Source organism: Gallinula chloropus (genome assembly GCF_964237585.1).
Source record: "Gallinula chloropus genome assembly, chromosome: 8".
In the NCBI taxonomy this organism is placed as follows: Eukaryota; Metazoa; Chordata; class Aves; order Gruiformes; family Rallidae; genus Gallinula; species Gallinula chloropus.
Genome location: NC_140093.1, coordinates 26,271,642 through 26,288,609, shown reverse-complemented (window position 1 = coordinate 26,288,609; position 16,968 = coordinate 26,271,642). Strand labels below are relative to the sequence as shown.

General features: G+C 44.2%; 1 protein-coding gene across 1 annotated transcript in view; it reads right to left on the bottom strand.

Annotated features, from left to right (window-relative positions):
* NYAP2 (neuronal tyrosine-phosphorylated phosphoinositide-3-kinase adaptor 2) overlaps positions 1-16,968 on the bottom strand; it is a gene marked incomplete at its 3' end in the record, with an annotated part of 127,971 nt that overhangs the window by 49,484 nt on the left and 61,519 nt on the right. The window contains exon 3 of the mRNA XM_084267522.1: positions 126-1,223. Coding sequence (XP_084123648.1) covers positions 126-1,223 — 1,098 coding nt within the window. The remainder of the gene's footprint in view (positions 1-125; positions 1,224-16,968) is intronic.

Here is a 16,968-nt window from a genome sequence, read left to right as displayed (position 1 = left end):
TAAAGTCATTCAAGGAATTAAGACTTCTCAGGTATTTGATTTTTGCAAGCATGTGATTTAGTGAAATACAGTGAAAAATATTATTATACAAGGAAGAACAAGGAAAAATTGCATGAAGAACTTACTTTCTGCAGGTTCCTTAGATCTTCTGCCACTGGAGGACTTCCTCAGGAGACTTCGTCCTGAGGTAAAGAGGCTGGTTAGTTCCTCCAGAGGACTGGTGGGTGTCCGAGAACGAGAACCACTCTGAGATGATGACCCGTAGGTACTGACTGAGGCATTTACCATCTTTCCTCCTTCTTGCAATGTGTTTCTGGCTGTAGAATGAGGCACTGATGGAGAGCTTCTTGAGAGACTTCCTGAATGTACAGAGTCATAAGGTGGAGGTCTTTTGAGGCTTAAGGGGGTAAGAGACCTACCCATACTGACAGGAGAAGGTGAGGCAGAGTGACTTTTAGGATACCCATGTGGAGACTGCGTTCTGTACAAGGTAGAAGGATGAGGAGGTGAGGAGGTGTGCCCAGGGGTGCTAGTTCCATGAGATACTGTCTGGTCTTTCTCCAGTTTTTGATGGCCTGGTGTATGAGGTGGCAGTGAAGAAGGAGAAGCTCCAGCTTGTTGCTTGATGTAAGACACATTTTCTAAAACGGGAAGCTTTGTGACCTCTAGTGGAGTTAGAGGAGACTCGTCAGAATTTGGGGAACACTGCACTGGTGCTGGTGGGAACACCAGCAGTGGAGGTCTGTGAGAAAGCAGATTTGGAAATGGTGGGGGTATGTCACAAAGCAAGCCCTTGGGAGTAGATGGCACTGAAGACTTGGTGAAATCTAGGTCAGGCACTGTGGGAGTAGCACACTGAGAAGAACAAGTGTGATGGTCATATTCACATTGACATTTTGAATCTTGGCCTACATCATCAAATATAGGGTATTTCATCTCCTCATAGACTGCTTCACTTTGGTCATCCTCATCTTTTTTGAAGTCTCTGAGAATATTCCCAACCATTTCAATATAAACAGGCTCCTCTTCCTCTGTGTCTGGGGCAGGACTGCTGACCTGCGATAAAGACGCATCCCTAGTGAGTGTTGTCTTCATAGGGCCGTGCTTTTTGATATATGTTTCATCAAAAGATGTGCTTAGCTGAGTGTTTGGATTTCGTTTCGGCTTAGGAGGTGGAATCTTCTTTGTGTATTCGTCACTGTGAGGTCTTGGTTTGGCTGACACTGGAAACAGAACAAAATATAAACTCATTAGAAGTATGCAATGCACTTTGCCAACCACAGGATCGCTGTTACAGTGCCTGTAATGGATATCCTGGGACCAGTCTGTTACTGGTTTTCTCCAGTATTACATTAATAGAACACTGTAAAAATAACACCCTATTCAAAACACTCCTAATCCTCCCCCAGAATGCTCTGACACTCCAGTATTAAGTAGCTACCGAGCACTTCTCTTCCTCCGAGACATCTGCTCACTCCCAAACTCTTTGGACAGGGGACTTTCCATTTTTAAATATTATGCTTTTCAAATATCACTGTGGGATTTTACAGACCCAAGGAGTTGCCAAAGACATAAAACTAAGTATCCAAATGAACTCCTTATGGCTGCAAGAGAACAGTAAAGATCTGGACATTCATCCTGGAATGACAATGATGTAACTCTGCAGTGACACAGTGATGAATCGAGACCTTTTTATTTATAGCAACTTCTTGCATAAAAGAACAATTCTCAGCACTGACTGAGAAAGAAAACACTCATATACAAATACTGTAAAATTTGGCATCGGGATAATCCAAATCATTTATCTGGACTCCAGCCTGTGAATTAATGAGATTTTGGTGAAGTCAAGGGGGAACAAAGTATCTCTCACATTCAGATCCTTCCCAAACTGGAAGACCATTTTGTCTTTGAAATGATAAATCAAAACATCATGATAAATAATGAAATTTCATCTAGATGAAATTTTTTAACAGGAGAGGTCAAGAATTTCTTAGAACTTATCCTTTGTGAATTAAACAATAAACTCATAGTAATTGCATTTTGTTCACTTTGCATAAATAGCTAATAAAACATCTCATTAAATGCTGAGGTTAATAATGCCTCATTAAATGTTCGGGTGAAGTCAGTGTTTATCTTTAATGGACTCAAACTTACTCAGAAACAAAATTTAACACTTAGGCTAAACCTAATTTACATTCCTATTGGGTAAAGAGCTCTTGCACTGAAAGCCTCCATACCTCATTGTTAAGTTTCCCAATTAAAAAAAAAAACAAACCCTCAACCACAGGCCAGTTCAGAGCAGCAGTTTTCCTGTCTTACAGGACTTCGCTCCTCCTCTTAGCTCACTGCTACAGATATGCCCCTAAACTCAGCACTCAGAGAAACGTCCAGGCACCTTCAGCTGATCCATCAGGAAACAGCCAGCAAATTTCAACGTGAAACTAGGCAGGCAAGGCTCATGGAGTTAAAATCCCTCTTTTAGAAACAGCCTCAAACATGTTCCTAACACCAACAGCGAGGCACTGCCCTGCCAGCTGAAAGACAGTGTTTTGACAGTCTGCGAGGACGCTGGCTCAGGGCTGGAAGACACCTGCATTACAGCATCTTTCTAACACAACTGGGTCAGCAGCAGAGGAGGATTCAAATGCAGTGTTTTCACTTTGTCACACATCTGCTTTGATCTGCTAAATAACCTCTCCTCAGTCCTTACACACTGTAGCAGTAAAAGCAGATATTAAGCAAGCTTCCAGTTTTGTTTAGGAAGAAGGAGCAGTGAATGTGCGTGCACGTATACGAAGCAAAGAGCATTTGTGTAAGACAAAGTGTAAGGAGAGTACAACAAAGCAGAAAGAAAAAGAAATCTCACCAGAATTTAAAAAAATAAATACCCACAACCTCAAAAAATGGTATTATGCTTTAATGATGGTTCCAATTAACGTGTTCCACTTTGCAGCAGGCTAGGGACATGCAAAAGCTACCACAGATAAGAGTATTTGGTAACTTGATAGTTTTTCACTATATGGATATATCCTAATGCTCTTTAAATTTGTCTTTTTAATTAACCCAAATTAATTTTCTTGAATGTATTAGGATAGACTTTTGGGAATGAGATGTAGGCTACAAGAATCATTTGGGCTTTGCAGAAAATACTCCTCCTGATGCATTTGACAATACTAGCAGATTTTTCTTGCCCTGCTTCCAGCTAAATCACTATTTCCTTTCTGTTTAGTCTGTTATTTGTATATTATGTTCATACTCATTTTACTGACATAAACTTGCTATCAATCCTCTCTCCAAACCTCTGTTAATCTGATTTACAACCCTGGCAAAAGCAATCTTCTTCAGATTGATGTCATTAAACTGAAGAGACAGTCAGTGAGACTGGCACAAACTGCCTGATCATTTCTGAACACGTTGCCCGGGACCCAAACTCTACTTTAGGCTGGCTAGAGGATTACAGGCTTTGCTGGGTTAGAAAAAATGGTGTGTTTTGTATAGAGAAGCTTCTCAGTCTTCAGTTCTGTGTGTATCTACCAACCTTAATGAACAGCTGAGATACAAATGTCTCCCGCTCCTATGCCTTCCTGGACCCCTGGACCCTATGCTGTCTTCTGCATCTCCTGTGCCACAGTGCCATCTGAGAACATATCCCCACTCTTCCATTTCGTTATCTGGTGAGATGCTACTGGTGGACAAAGCCATCAAAAATGCTATTGGGCTGGAGGTCATTCAAGGCTAGTGCTAACTGATATTTTACCTAAAATGTAGCTAAAATTGGTGGAGAGTACTGTGTTTTCAAAAAAATCCCTAAATATAGTTTATTTTGCCTCTTCTTCCATTTTCACAGTTTTTATTCAACTGATGAGGTTCTACCATGTGGTCTAGTCCTGTCCTTAGGTGCTGGGGTTTGTATACACAACATTCACAAGTTATTACATTACAGACAAGGAAATGGGAAATGTCATGGAAAAATGATTGACATTCTGCCATCTAGTCTTGTAAAGTATTTTTGCATGGGTTGAAATTAAGTACTGCAGTGACATACACAGCATTCTCATCTGCCATTACATGATACGTAGCATTAGTCTAAAATATCCTGGTGACATTATCAACAAAAAGGTCAAATGACCCAGTCTTGCAGTATGATACACAGGGTAAAACATGGCAAGGTGAAAGGTTTACTTTCCACTTCCTATTTTTTCCCTCTGATATAGCTTATTTTATTAAAGCATCTATTTCTAGGAGGCAGTATGTTATCGAGATCTTTTCTCCTCTTTGAAAAACTGGACTTTTCAGACTAAAATTTAAAACTAAACGCTTTCAATATTTTATAAACCTTACAAAAGTATAGAGGTGCCTCTTTTACACTACATGCAGTGGGAACATTCTTCCTGGAGAAAATACGCAGGTAAATGACAGAGCAAACAGCAAAGCAATCTGTTTATCATGACTGGGAATAGAGGAACTGCTCAACACCTACTGGAACTCCCCTCAGCTGCAGTGGGGCATTCGGGAGACAAACTGAATTAGCTTTAAGGCAGCTACGAGGCAAGATGCTTATCATGTTTATTTAAGAAAGGCTTCTACTCTGAAACACAGCTCCATAGCAAGGACTGAACTCTACAACACACCCGACAATGGAATATGGATCGTGAACTACTGCTCTAGCCCAGAACAACAGAGGAAACAAACAGGGATCCTGCAACCAACCAGAGCCATGCAAAGCTAATGAAAGGAGCAGGGAGTATTTGTACAGTTCCTGTGTTACAACATTTGGCAGGGATAAATGTGCGTGAATGCAGAAGCCCTGGCAAGATCCCATAGCCAATGAAAGGAGATTATTTGGCAATCTCCAGAGAAGAACAGGCAAGATTGCTTTAAGTACTTGACATTTATCAGGCAGAAAAAGCATTCGGTGCCTGCTGGGAACATAAACTCCTATGAAAAGCAAACCACGCTGACATATTGGTGATACACATACTGCCACGTTGTCTGCTCTAAACATGGAGTAATTAAGTGCTTCTCAATGTGGATTACTACATCCTGGGTGCAACTGTCGCCAGTAACTTGCTTTGAGACTCTGCCACTCCTACGTCAGAGCACACGGGACCCGATCCAAAGCTAAATGGAAGACACGAAAGTCAGGACTATTTCTTTCTCTGCCAGGTGCAAGTTCCCTAAAACAGCCACATCAGAGTGCACAAAGGAAGTCTCAAGAGTGCTTCTATTAGACACGCTCAACCGCAAGAGACCACCAGGCCCTCAAGGGGTTGGAGCAGATTGGAGGCGATCAGAGGAAGAGAACTCAGCAACTGTGACATGGGTCTTTGCCCTCCAGGAGCTGCCCTGGCTGCAGGAGCTGGGGGTGCTGTGCTAGCAGCTCCTCTTTTGCATCAGAACAGCCTGAATGACAGCAGTTGATGCACTGGAGGCACAATGATCCTCACAAGCAAAACTGAATTTCACAGACTTTCCGCTGCCTGGGCAGGAGGTCTCTGTGTTCAGTAGCATCCTACTACCAAGCAATTATCTAGCTCTAATAAACTGCAAGTGAAACAAAACATGCAGCCTATAATAACTTCAGTTCTCCTCTAGAAACAAGCAGCACAGTGCTTAAAATAGCCTTATGGAAGCCCTACTGAAAAGCAGAATATGACATTTTTGAAATGAGATATTTGCAGCGCAAAGGTTACGCATAGCTTTCAGACATGCCCGGATAATCTGCCTCTCATAGTTAAATTTGGAAATGCAAACCACTTCTGGTCATCTTACCCTTCTGAAGCATATTTTGTACTCTTTAAGGAGAGACTGAAATATGAGAATGTGTTATCAGACTGTTTTTTATTATTTGCTCGTTGTACAAGGAATGATTGAAAACATCTAAAACCTAAAAATAATGTTGTCATTTTCTGTTGTCCTTTGGGTGTTTACCAGCTTTTGCAGTTCAGAGAGACAAGCCAATTTATTGTCCTCTTCACCACAGCAAACAGAATAAAAATACACGTAATAGGAAAATTCCTCCTGTTTGATTTCTACAAGAGGCAAAAGCACTGGGTTTCTTTGTAAATGAAGGAATGATTTGGAGCCTAAACATTTTTAAGTTCTTAAAAATATTACTTTAAATGCAGAAGGAGCTAATCTTGCTATATTTTGAGGAGTAACGCTATTAACAAGAGCCTCCAGGAGTGAAAGGAAATAGAATTTCTTTAATTAAACTCCAGACGAGCTGGACAGTGAACCAAAGATGCACAGATTCTGATTTACATCACATAATTCAAGAGAGAAAAATCCAGCTCTAGGGCAGCAGAGAACATATATATATATATATATGTATATATGTATGAGCCCAAATATATATATATTTGTAGTTCAAGACCAGGAGTAACCCCACTGGCTTTAACAAAATGAACTGCTTGTTCAAAGTCACACATGATCTTAAATGCATTCGAGCACCAGTGCTTATATTAGCTGGGATTTCATTATCTCTGTAGATATAAGTAGATAAGTTTGAATATTCTTAGCGAAACTGAATTAAAAAGGGCATGGTCCTCTGAACTGTGCCAAAGATCGGCACTCAGGAGACCTGAGCTTAAGTCACCTCCTTGTCAGAGGCCACAGGGCCTCGCCTGTTGTTTTACCCTTTAATGCCACTTCTCACCATCTATCTGTTGTCAGTTTAGGCTCTAAGGTAATTGACACAAGGTTTTTATTCTAATTTCTTTGTTTATACCAATCCTTGCACAGAGCTTCCCCCATCACCAGAAAGAACCAGTAGAAAGCAAGAGCAAATTGAAGTGTATTTGTTGTAGACACCCAGAGTTGAACGTGCATCCTTCTGTGAAGGGAAATGTTCCTGTGCTGCGATCAGCCATACAATATACACCCAAAGATGCATCTTAGCAAATGGCCATAGAAACCTCATCAATAGGTTGAAGTAACATCTGAGAATGTGTATCTGTGACAAAAAAGAAAAGAAGAAACCCTGGCTTTCAAAATAGCCTTGTCCTCACAGCCACAAGTCCTTTCCCTGCAGGTTACTGTTTCCTTTTCTGAAACATGCTAGTAGGAAAAAGCAAAGAGGGAAAGAACACAGAAGGAATAAAAGAACCATCTGATTAATTCGAACAGCTTTGCAAGCAATAGGTGGTTTCAAGCAGAATGATTTCATGCAGTACATATTTCTTCCCCCTCCTGAATCTATGAGCTCTTACTGGAAACTATTTGGGCATTTAAAGGGGACAAAACTATACTGACAATGAAAGGACTAAAAGACAGTGTCATAAAATAATACTGATGTGCTGCTCAGGTGCCTCAAAGCTATGACTGGGGAGGCTTCTTCAAAAGTATCCAGGTCCCTTTATTTTTGCTACAATTTATTGCAGCATTTAAAATGATTGATTCCTGCTCTAACTGAAAGTGGTGGAAATCCAGGAGCTTGGGTAGCGATGGCCCAGAATCAAACACCCACGGAACAGAATCAGGCCCTGCAGTTCTGTGTTAATCCAGCACTACAACCACTGCGCCGTGGTTGAAGACACACTGCTGCCAGGCTCAGCCCAGGGCTGTGCCTCTGGGCTGCTAAACCAAATTCCCAGCCCCAACACCACGGCTCTGTACACGCTGTATATGCCAAGGTGGCCGTACCTGCTGGGGATTCACAAAAGCCCTCCTCCTGCTGCTGCCAGAGCCTCCTCCCAGCAGGGCAGAGGCTGCAGGTCCTCCACTTTGCAGACCCAGAGATGCCAGGACATTTCAAAAACTCTGGAGTACCTGCAGGCTGGAGCGAGTCCCTTGCCAAATCACCACACTCCAGAGTGGACTCCAGGCTGTCCCCTCCATAGCCCTCCACCGCTCTGTCCACCCAGCTGACACTCTGAGCTCTGTTTATTGCCTTTTCCTGCAGTGAAATCACCTCCAAATGCTTTCAGAAAAATACTAAGTCTCCTGAACGCCCAGCTTCCTGCTTTCATGTATTTTGAACTTCACATCCTAGTTCTTTTAAAGACTAATTGATGTTCCTGATTTTTCCAGATAACACTGAATAGTCAAAGAAAAAAAAAGAAGAGTGTGTTCCAGAAATAATTACAAATTATTTGCAATCAAGCCTTTCTGTACAATTCACTGAAGCTAAAAGTTATTGTCAGTTGGCACAGCCCTGAAAGGCAGGAAAAATGAGATTTTGGATAAGTAAGAAAAGTCAGTTTGAATCATCCTCCTTTTACAGGAAAACTGATGAACGGAGTGCAAATGGAGGAAAACAAAAAAGCTCACAGTAGCTTCTTTTAGCTTGCAATGGATTCTGAGTATCTGTTTGGAAAAATACCAGGTATGCCCAGACACAAGGGGCCAGGATCTATGGCATCACCCGGGTGTGACAGCATGGTTCCAGGGGAAGCAGGCTCTGAGGAGGGAGAGGTGGGAAGATTGCTGGGGAAGTGGGAATCTGAGTAAAGTATCCTCACACTGCCCACACACGTACCCAGTATTGCTGAAGCACGGGTTTGTTCTGTTCCAGACACCCTACAGCCTGCATATGCAAACCAGATTTTGCAGCCAGTGCAACAGGAGCAGTAAGGATTTCTGTTGCTGTGTATAATCGGAAGGAATCCTGGCTATGGAAAGGCGATTGGCAGAGGAATTGATCAGCTGCAAGCATCGTTATATGAACTACAGCAAGATTGTGCAAATAGAACTACTGAATCCCGCCTGCAGAGAAATTAGTGTGCAAAGCGTGTGTGTCTCCTCGGTGGCTCCAGTGCTCCACTGCGGGAACCTACGCAGGGCAGAGCACTGAAGGGTGAAACACAGGCACAGCCGAACAACAGCCACACGGCAGCAGCATGAGAAAAGCCCTCTGGTTTTAAAGCAACATTCACGGTATCTGGGCTGGCAGCTCGGAGATGAAACCTGAGCAGCTTTCACTGTCTTACTGTAAATTAATTGTTATTGCTCTATTCTTACAGCTACCCACAAACTGCATCTCACAGAGAACGATGGGTGACATCAGCCCCCGCCACCCCCCACCCAGCATCTTCATTGCGATGCAGCTCCCAGAGCCCTGTTCCCATAGAGCTGTCAGCTCGCGCCAGCTGCCCCCTCTCTCTCTCTCTCTCTCTGTAGCCACCCATCTCGCGCTCCCCGAGCATCAGGCAGAAAATGGTGAGGCTCTGCATTTTGTCTGACTGACACTCTACAGGCTGTGCCACGTGATGGCTGCAAGTGCAGCAGCATTTCTGTTGGCCTGGGGAAAGAAAAGATCTCTCTTCTGCTCAGAAAGGGATGCTTCTGGGTATGAGAGAAGAGCAAAGTCCCACTGACACGTGTCTAGGACATCTGTGTCATATGATCTTGGTATGTAGTGGACCCCACTATGATACCAGTAAGCCTTTGAGGGCTGAGATGCTTATTCATATTTTACCTGCCACCCAAAGGGCACTGAAGGCCTCCGTGGTATCGTTTGGCAGCGCTCATCTAAGCAAAGACATACTCCGGTCTGAATGCAACTCCTGGCTTCACAGGAACAATGCTGCTATTGATTACTACCTATTGTAGCTGAGGGACACAATGTGGGAAATCACTTGCTGAATGTTCATGAACTTCCTGGAGAAGGTAAGGTACAGAGAGAGGCTTTCTGACCCAGACCTCATAGGGACACTGAATGAAGCTGTGAGAGTTCCTGCCTCTGGGCAATTTCTAAACCCAGTACCTGCATCCAAATAATGGATTTTGAAATGATTTACAGGGAAGGAAATCAAGCTAAAGAAAGAGAAATTGCTTAATCAAACAGTAAGTAAAGCTTGCCTGCTTAATTTATCTAGAAAAACAGTAATTGCCAACTTGATTTAATTGTTGCTTTGGCTCACAAACATTCTGTCCAGAACACTAGCAGTCACTGTATGCAAAGGCTTGAATAATTTGTCTGGAGATACAAGACTCTTCATTTTTTAGATCCACAGCAATGCCTATCTTCTACTTACAGATACAATAAGCAGGTCAAATCCATCATTTGCTTACATAATGGACAATCTGTTTGTGAAGCTTCTAAAATAAGTGCAGCCCAATAAATCAAGCTGGCAGACCTACTGAGGTGATATTGTGCATAATATAAGACTTCTTGGGGTCTCCAGAGTGAAATGTGTCGTGTCCAACTATTCGAGAGGCACAGCAGCCGCGTGAATCCTGCTGTGCTTCCTCAACATCTCTGACCAGTGACAAGGAACCAATAGACTTCACCAACCTCTGCTCCCCCCGAAATTTTGTGGGCTTTGTACAAGTGCTTTCCTTGAGGCAGCTGTGCAGAAAGCCTCCAGCTGCTGCTGAAGGACATGTCAGGCAGGCCCTTCCACCATGGAGCTCGCATTTCAAAACAAAGCACAGCCTTGACGGCAGGGGTCAGATGAGTCACCGCAGCAGGAGCATCCAGAAGGCAAATGAGCCCCAGTGAACAAGAGTTCATCTAAGGGGGCACTCCTCCCTCTACCAAAAGGACACACAGTGACCCGGCAGAAGCAGTTCCTGCAGGTTGTCAGCGAGCATCTCTTGGGTGACTATGGTGATAGCTGAAGAGGACGGAGCACTGTCAGAGCAGCTCACAGGCAGGCAGTGGAGCCTGGAGACATCACAGCTCTGCGGTCAGAGGCTGAGCACCACTGAAATAGCCTCACAGCTATTCATTTCACTTCCATCTCCATAGGGGTGACTCCTCTCTCCTCCTCAACTCTAAATACAGCGTCGACAAAATTATGGACAAGCCACACATCAGTTGCCTCCCACTCAGAACTTCTCTGTGTGCCTGGCATCTACCATTTCCTCTTGCATTTAGTTGCAGAACAGTCTTGTGAAACTAGATAGAGCCTCTAATAGCATTGATTTCTAAGGATCATGCAGCCAGGCCTAATCACCATAAATCCACCTGGTCTGGCTGCAGCGTACAGTATGGTCTGGCAGCGTTGTATGCAGTTCCAGACAAGCTTCGTGAGAGCCCACTTCCCTTTCAAATGCCAGGCTCAGCCTCACTGTGCCACCTGAGAAGTGAGATGGAGGATGAAAAGACAAAGATTGAGCACAAAAAGGAGCAGAGTTGCTGCCAGAAGCTGTTTCTACCTCACCCATGACTGCAGAACCTGTTCAATTCAACTCACAGGCAGAACTAGAGGGAACAGGCAAGCGACTTAAGAACTAGCACCCTGCAAAAATGGGAAAAAAAAACACTAAAACACAGAAGACAGAAGATAGAGCAATGAGGAAAAGTGGAGCTCTCTAGAAAAAGAATGTTTGAGAAGCTGAGGTAAAGGCAATTAAAGCAGGAGCAGCATCCTAGGCTTACCCAGTGTCTAAGGGAAGCAACATGCATTAGCCAGCAAAGCAGGACTGGATCCTAGAGGACCAACTAAGTGCAGAACACAATGGCATGAGAGCAGGGACAAACTGTGGCTGGTTTAGCCACAGAAAAGACAGTGACTGCTGAAACTGTTATCCCAGTCAGCTTTCTCAGAAACCATATCTTATCCTTTCCTTTGCCAAGCAACTTTTTGTTGCAAGAAATGTTCCTTTTTATCCCATCTTGCAGCTGTTGAAGTTGCCATTGAGGGCTGAACATCTACTCTCACTGTCGCTGGGACACAGGGATGCACCCACGCTTTGAGCAGTCGCATCACCACAGGAAACCAGAAGCTACTGCTATAAGTAGCCTGCTTTGCTTTGCTGTTGCTCAGGAGCAAAGCTGTTTGCAGGACATAGCACTGAGGCCCAGCACAACACAACCCAAGCTCTGAGGGGGATTGCTACCTACCATCTTGTGCTGCAAAGGGATGGATTCAGCATTTCACAGAGCTGGCCCACATTCACAGCCTGGTTTTGCCATCCTTATTCACACACTGCAGTATCAGTGCATGATAACAACAGGATGTTGGGAAAGGGAACTTGGAGCAGCTCTTATGCTGATAAGCTGCTGGAAGTTCTTGTCTTGATTGCCCTTAGTCCACAAATGAAACCCTGTCAGAGGTGTGGGACAGTCTTTATCACCTACTCCCTTCTCTGGTCAAAAGCCTTTTTCTACTTTGCTATTCACAAAAGCACTCACACATGCCCCATTAGCTCAAGTTTTGACTGTGAGCAGAAGAACTCTGGATCATAAGTTGATTGCAAACCACCTTACAAAAAAAAGCCCTCATCATTGTCTCTAGAAAGCTGTGATCCGAGACACAAAGTCACTCAAGGTCATCTGAGACAGCGGCAGAGCTGTGGAGAGCCCTGTTCCTCCACTTACACCACCAGATGATTAGTGTTATTTACAGAGGTCTCCATTTGGCATAAGACTTACACCAAGTATTCATTTACAGGACTAGGATCTTATACTTAACCCACAACAGCTGTAAAAAAAATAAAATAAATAAAAATCTCCTCATAACAGAAAATACCAAGACATTCAGAACCCTGAGCTTTCACACTTTTGTTTGCAAAACCCCATACTTAAGAAAATAAAGAAGGCAGATATATTATCAAGCTTTTGAATCAACACCAGTGTTACAGCTTCAAGTTTGTGCTAGGTGCACAAATTAAAATCTTTAAATGAAAGGCTACTTAACCATTTTATTCATCAAAATCCATGTGTTTAGAAACTTCTATTGTCATAAGCAAAACCCCAATGCCATGAAGAATTGCCCAATTAAGACTTGTGGCATCATCGCACTGATCCTAAGGCAAGATTTTATAGCCAAGTGTTCCACCAAGACGACAGGGGAGACTCTGGCTCCCTCTGCAGTCACAAGTGGAGGAGGGAAATGCCAGGAATCTTCTTCATCTCACAAAGCACTATTGGGCCAACAACCCAAAGGTTTACTGCTCCTAGCACAGAGTTGAGTTCTTCCAGGCATGTTCATGCTCAGAGACTTGTATTTGCAGTACTGGTTTTGTTTTACCACTAAGCATAAGAGAGGCTAGAATTACTCAACTCTTGCATGCAAACTGGCTGTGAAGGCAGGGTATTATTCATGATTATCACACAGAAATGATGGAAGCCATAACAAATATTATACTGCTGGAGATGCACATTTATCTATGCCTCTTGATGATCTCAAATATGTTCCAGCTTGTTACCTCCCACATCTAAGCCTCCCCCCATTGCTGAACCAGCAACCAGCTGAAAATCCCAGTGGACTTTGGGGGATGTGCTTCTGATTTGATGTGCCAGCAGTTCAAAGTTATGGCCACTAAAATTAGCACAAAAATTTGTGTGTGCTCGTTTGTTTTCCCCCTTGTGCATCAACAAAAATCCCAGGCTGGTACACTGTGACCTCCAGGCAAGTTGATGGTACTGCAGAAAGAAAGCTGTGCTCTGTTGAACTGTCACTGCTGTGCACGTTATCCCAACAAAGCCCTGTTTACTCTTGTACGAACTGAAGAGCATGAAGTGCCACACACAGTCGTAGCGTGTCAGGCATATGTTACTCGATGCCACCCAGCATTAAGTCAAGTGGAAGAGAAGCAAGCAGCAAACCAGTGCACCGAACAAGCCTACTGTATTTGAACAGTCATTAGAAAGAAATTACCAACCAACCAGAGGATCATCATGAGAGGCTCTCACCTGAAGCCAGACTTAAATCTCCTGGGACGTGATTCTGTGTGTTCCCGGAAAAGCTGACGTGAGTGTAGGGTGCTTGCCCACCTCCAGTGCCAACCTCGTGGCAGGAAATGCTCTAATACCTCAGTCATGCTTCACCTCATAAGGATTTATCTCACTTGGTCATTAAAGTGAGACCAGAATTAGGGCACCATTTAAAAATAAGGCAAGACAAAGAGCAATCCCACCTATTTGCTACAGGATAAAAAGTGCAGCTCTTTTGTCTTTTTTCCTTTAATTCCAAGTGAGTTTTGCCAGACATCTTTATTATCACAGACCAGCTCTCAGAGTAAACGGGCACCTTAGGATTTCAATCTGATCCCTCAAGCCCTCACTCGCTTGCCTGTAATGTCTTTAATAGACGATGCCAAAGTCAGTATGGAAAGCAGAAAGGTAGTACGAGTGCTCCAAACTCTTATTTTTGTAGTTTCATGGGCATTTCGTCTCCCTTAACGAATTCTGAAGGGCTGTCAAAATGAGGCAAGAGAATTACCTGGATTTCTCCTCCCCTCCTCTCCTGGCCCTGATTTCAGAGCCATTCAGTGGTGCAAAATAATGCCAGAATCTGGCATTTCATAGTATTTTACAGGTGGAAATGCTGAGAAGGCCCAGTATTATGGTACCCTGAGGTATAAACAAAATAAAAAGATGAAATACTGTCACAAATACAATGGCTTACAGTTTTTTCTAGCAGTATTCTAGGCTTGACATACAGTGACCTGACAATAATGAATGGATTTATTGACGCTATAACCTTCCAGTTACATAGGGATGGTCTGTCGAGGTTGCAGATTAACCATGTGCTGGACAAGGGCAGCAACATGATAGTTTTCTTCAGAGACTCTCTTCATTGTGGACTTTCTATAAAGATTATTGATTCAGACACCTCAAGAGCCCAGCTGAAGTACTTCCAGGGCTAGGTTGGCTCTAAAAGCAGCCTAACAACTCTTATATGATGTGAAACCTGTGTTAATACTCTCTCCTAGATCCCAGCTGACTGCATGAACAAGCAGCTCACATTTCCACATGACCCTGATTCAGTCAGGAGACTTCAGGGTGGCAGCAGCCTGGAGAACGTCTCCTACTCATCATTTCTGCATTATACCCAACTCTGCTTTGAGCTCTGAGGTTTTCCAAATCTGGGGAGAATGGTGTAGATTCACAAGTGCAGTTTGGGCCTGGGGTGGCAACCAGGCTTATAAACTCTCCCTAATCCCTGGAGCACTGGGGTACACAGTGCAGAGAAGCCCACATACTCAGCAGGAATAACAAGCATGTACCTAGGCTTACTAGGCTCAGCTTTAAGGCTGGCAGCCTCCTCCTGGACTGCAATTGCAGTCAATCTGGTCAATCAGCACAACAATCCCTGAACTCACATTATTAAGGCTTTTCCATTATCAAGAACATCACAGCTTCCATTACCCTTGAGAGCAGATAGATGTCCCTACTGCAGGGGGGCCCCACATTTAATTTTGTGCCTTTGTACACAGGTGCAGTATCTCAGCAAATGAGCAACTTCCAAATGTGGGAGGGATGAGGAATCTATAAAGCATCTTTGTTAAATTAAAAAAAAAAGTCAATAAATACACAGGATGGAGTAGCACAACATGGCTAAAGTACCAACTGCCAAGTCTTGGGCGCAACACAGCTCCCAAGTGGGTAACTAGATCTTCACGTCTTCCACCACCGCACGGTCTATTTTCTGTTCAGTGCTTGCAGCTTCCATTAACGTTAATGAGTATGCATATGTGCCTTGAGGGTAAGAACATACTCCCTCTGTGGCTTCCAAACTTGTTTATAAATCCCTCCAAAAATCACATTGTGTTCATTGCTCTGCACAGAAAGCTATTACAGCAGCTATAGAACTGCTGCTTGCGTTCCTTCCTTCCCCCTTGCCCTCCCTTATCTGAGGGACCAGAAAACAGACCTGAAAAGATGAGGGGCTGCAGGAGGTGGTAGGCACAAGAAAGTGACCCAGCTCTGGGAGCTGCAGTCTGAAAAACAGAGTCACTGCAGGGAGGGACAAACTGAAATCTGTGCAAAGCAAAGCAAACCAAAATGTAAAACACTGAAAAGCTACCACTGCTGCCTTCCCTCCCTGGCCCCAAAGCCTTTGAAAAGCTTTAAGCTATTAAATGCTAGAGAACACATCAAATTCTTTGCTGTATCCTTCCTACTAGAGTGCAGGTCAGTAGAAACAAACTGCTTCAGCAGAGGGGCCAAAGAAAGAGCAGAGGCACTGCCAGGCAGGGTCCCACAGCGAACTCAGGCCAGTGCTGCCCCTCCAGCCTGTGAACCACTGCAGCAGCAAGGAGGCTGCTGGGACACAGGGCTGAACAGAGAGAACAAATGGCTGGGTTTCTAGTAGAGGCTGCATTGCTCCTGTGCTGCTGAAGGCACCACATCCATCCCTGTGGCACCGGGACATGCAGGGCAATTCTTTGGAAACATGAATGTTAAGAGCCGACTCCACCCGACTGCAGACGTGTTTCCTGATGCTGGCTCTGATGCTTCCCTCCATCACTGCCAGCTGCCTGCTCCCAGTGTGCACAGACTCAGGTTAAGCCCTCTCAAACCTCACAGTCTGCAGGAGATACATTACAGTGTATGAAAAGCAATGGGTAATGCAGCACTGAGATCAAGAATCAGATTAAGGTGTGTGAAGGAAAACAGATGCTGCTTTGTACTTGGCTGAATGCTGGCTAGCATTATACCTCTACAGCTAATGTTAACACTAGCTGCAGCTTTTCATGGGTCAAAATGCTGTGCTTAAAATACAGAGCAGGCTGCAGGAATGAGGAAAATTAGCTAAAACCCACACATTTATTTTTTCAGGCACAATGACACACAGGGGCTCCAGCTGAGCACCCGGCTGAGGAGCCTGGGCCCTGGGAGGATGCACCAGAGGCCGGATCTGAAGAGGCAGCACATCCCATCCTGCCACAGCCACAGAGCCTGCCCTTCCCCTGTTCTCAACCCCATGCCTCACATCACAGTGGCATCACAAGCCATGATGACGACCGGCCCTTGCTGAGAAGGAGCATGTTGCAAGAGCCATCTGCACGAGTCTTCTGCTCTGAGTTCTCACCAGATCTGCCTGCCACAGCTCCTGCCCAGCAGCAGGGTGGTGCAGCAGTGCCCGTGTCTCAAAGACACATCCCTAAAATATCACATTCTGCTGTGTCAGCACAGGGTTGTCACATCTGGCAGAAGGCCAAGCAGATAGCCCAGAAGCAGCATCATCTTAAACCACACACAGTTATACCCACCAGAACTATTCTGTCAGTCCCTTTAGACTCATTAGGTCTGAATAGGGCTCATTAGTGATATCTCCTTCCTTTAGTAAG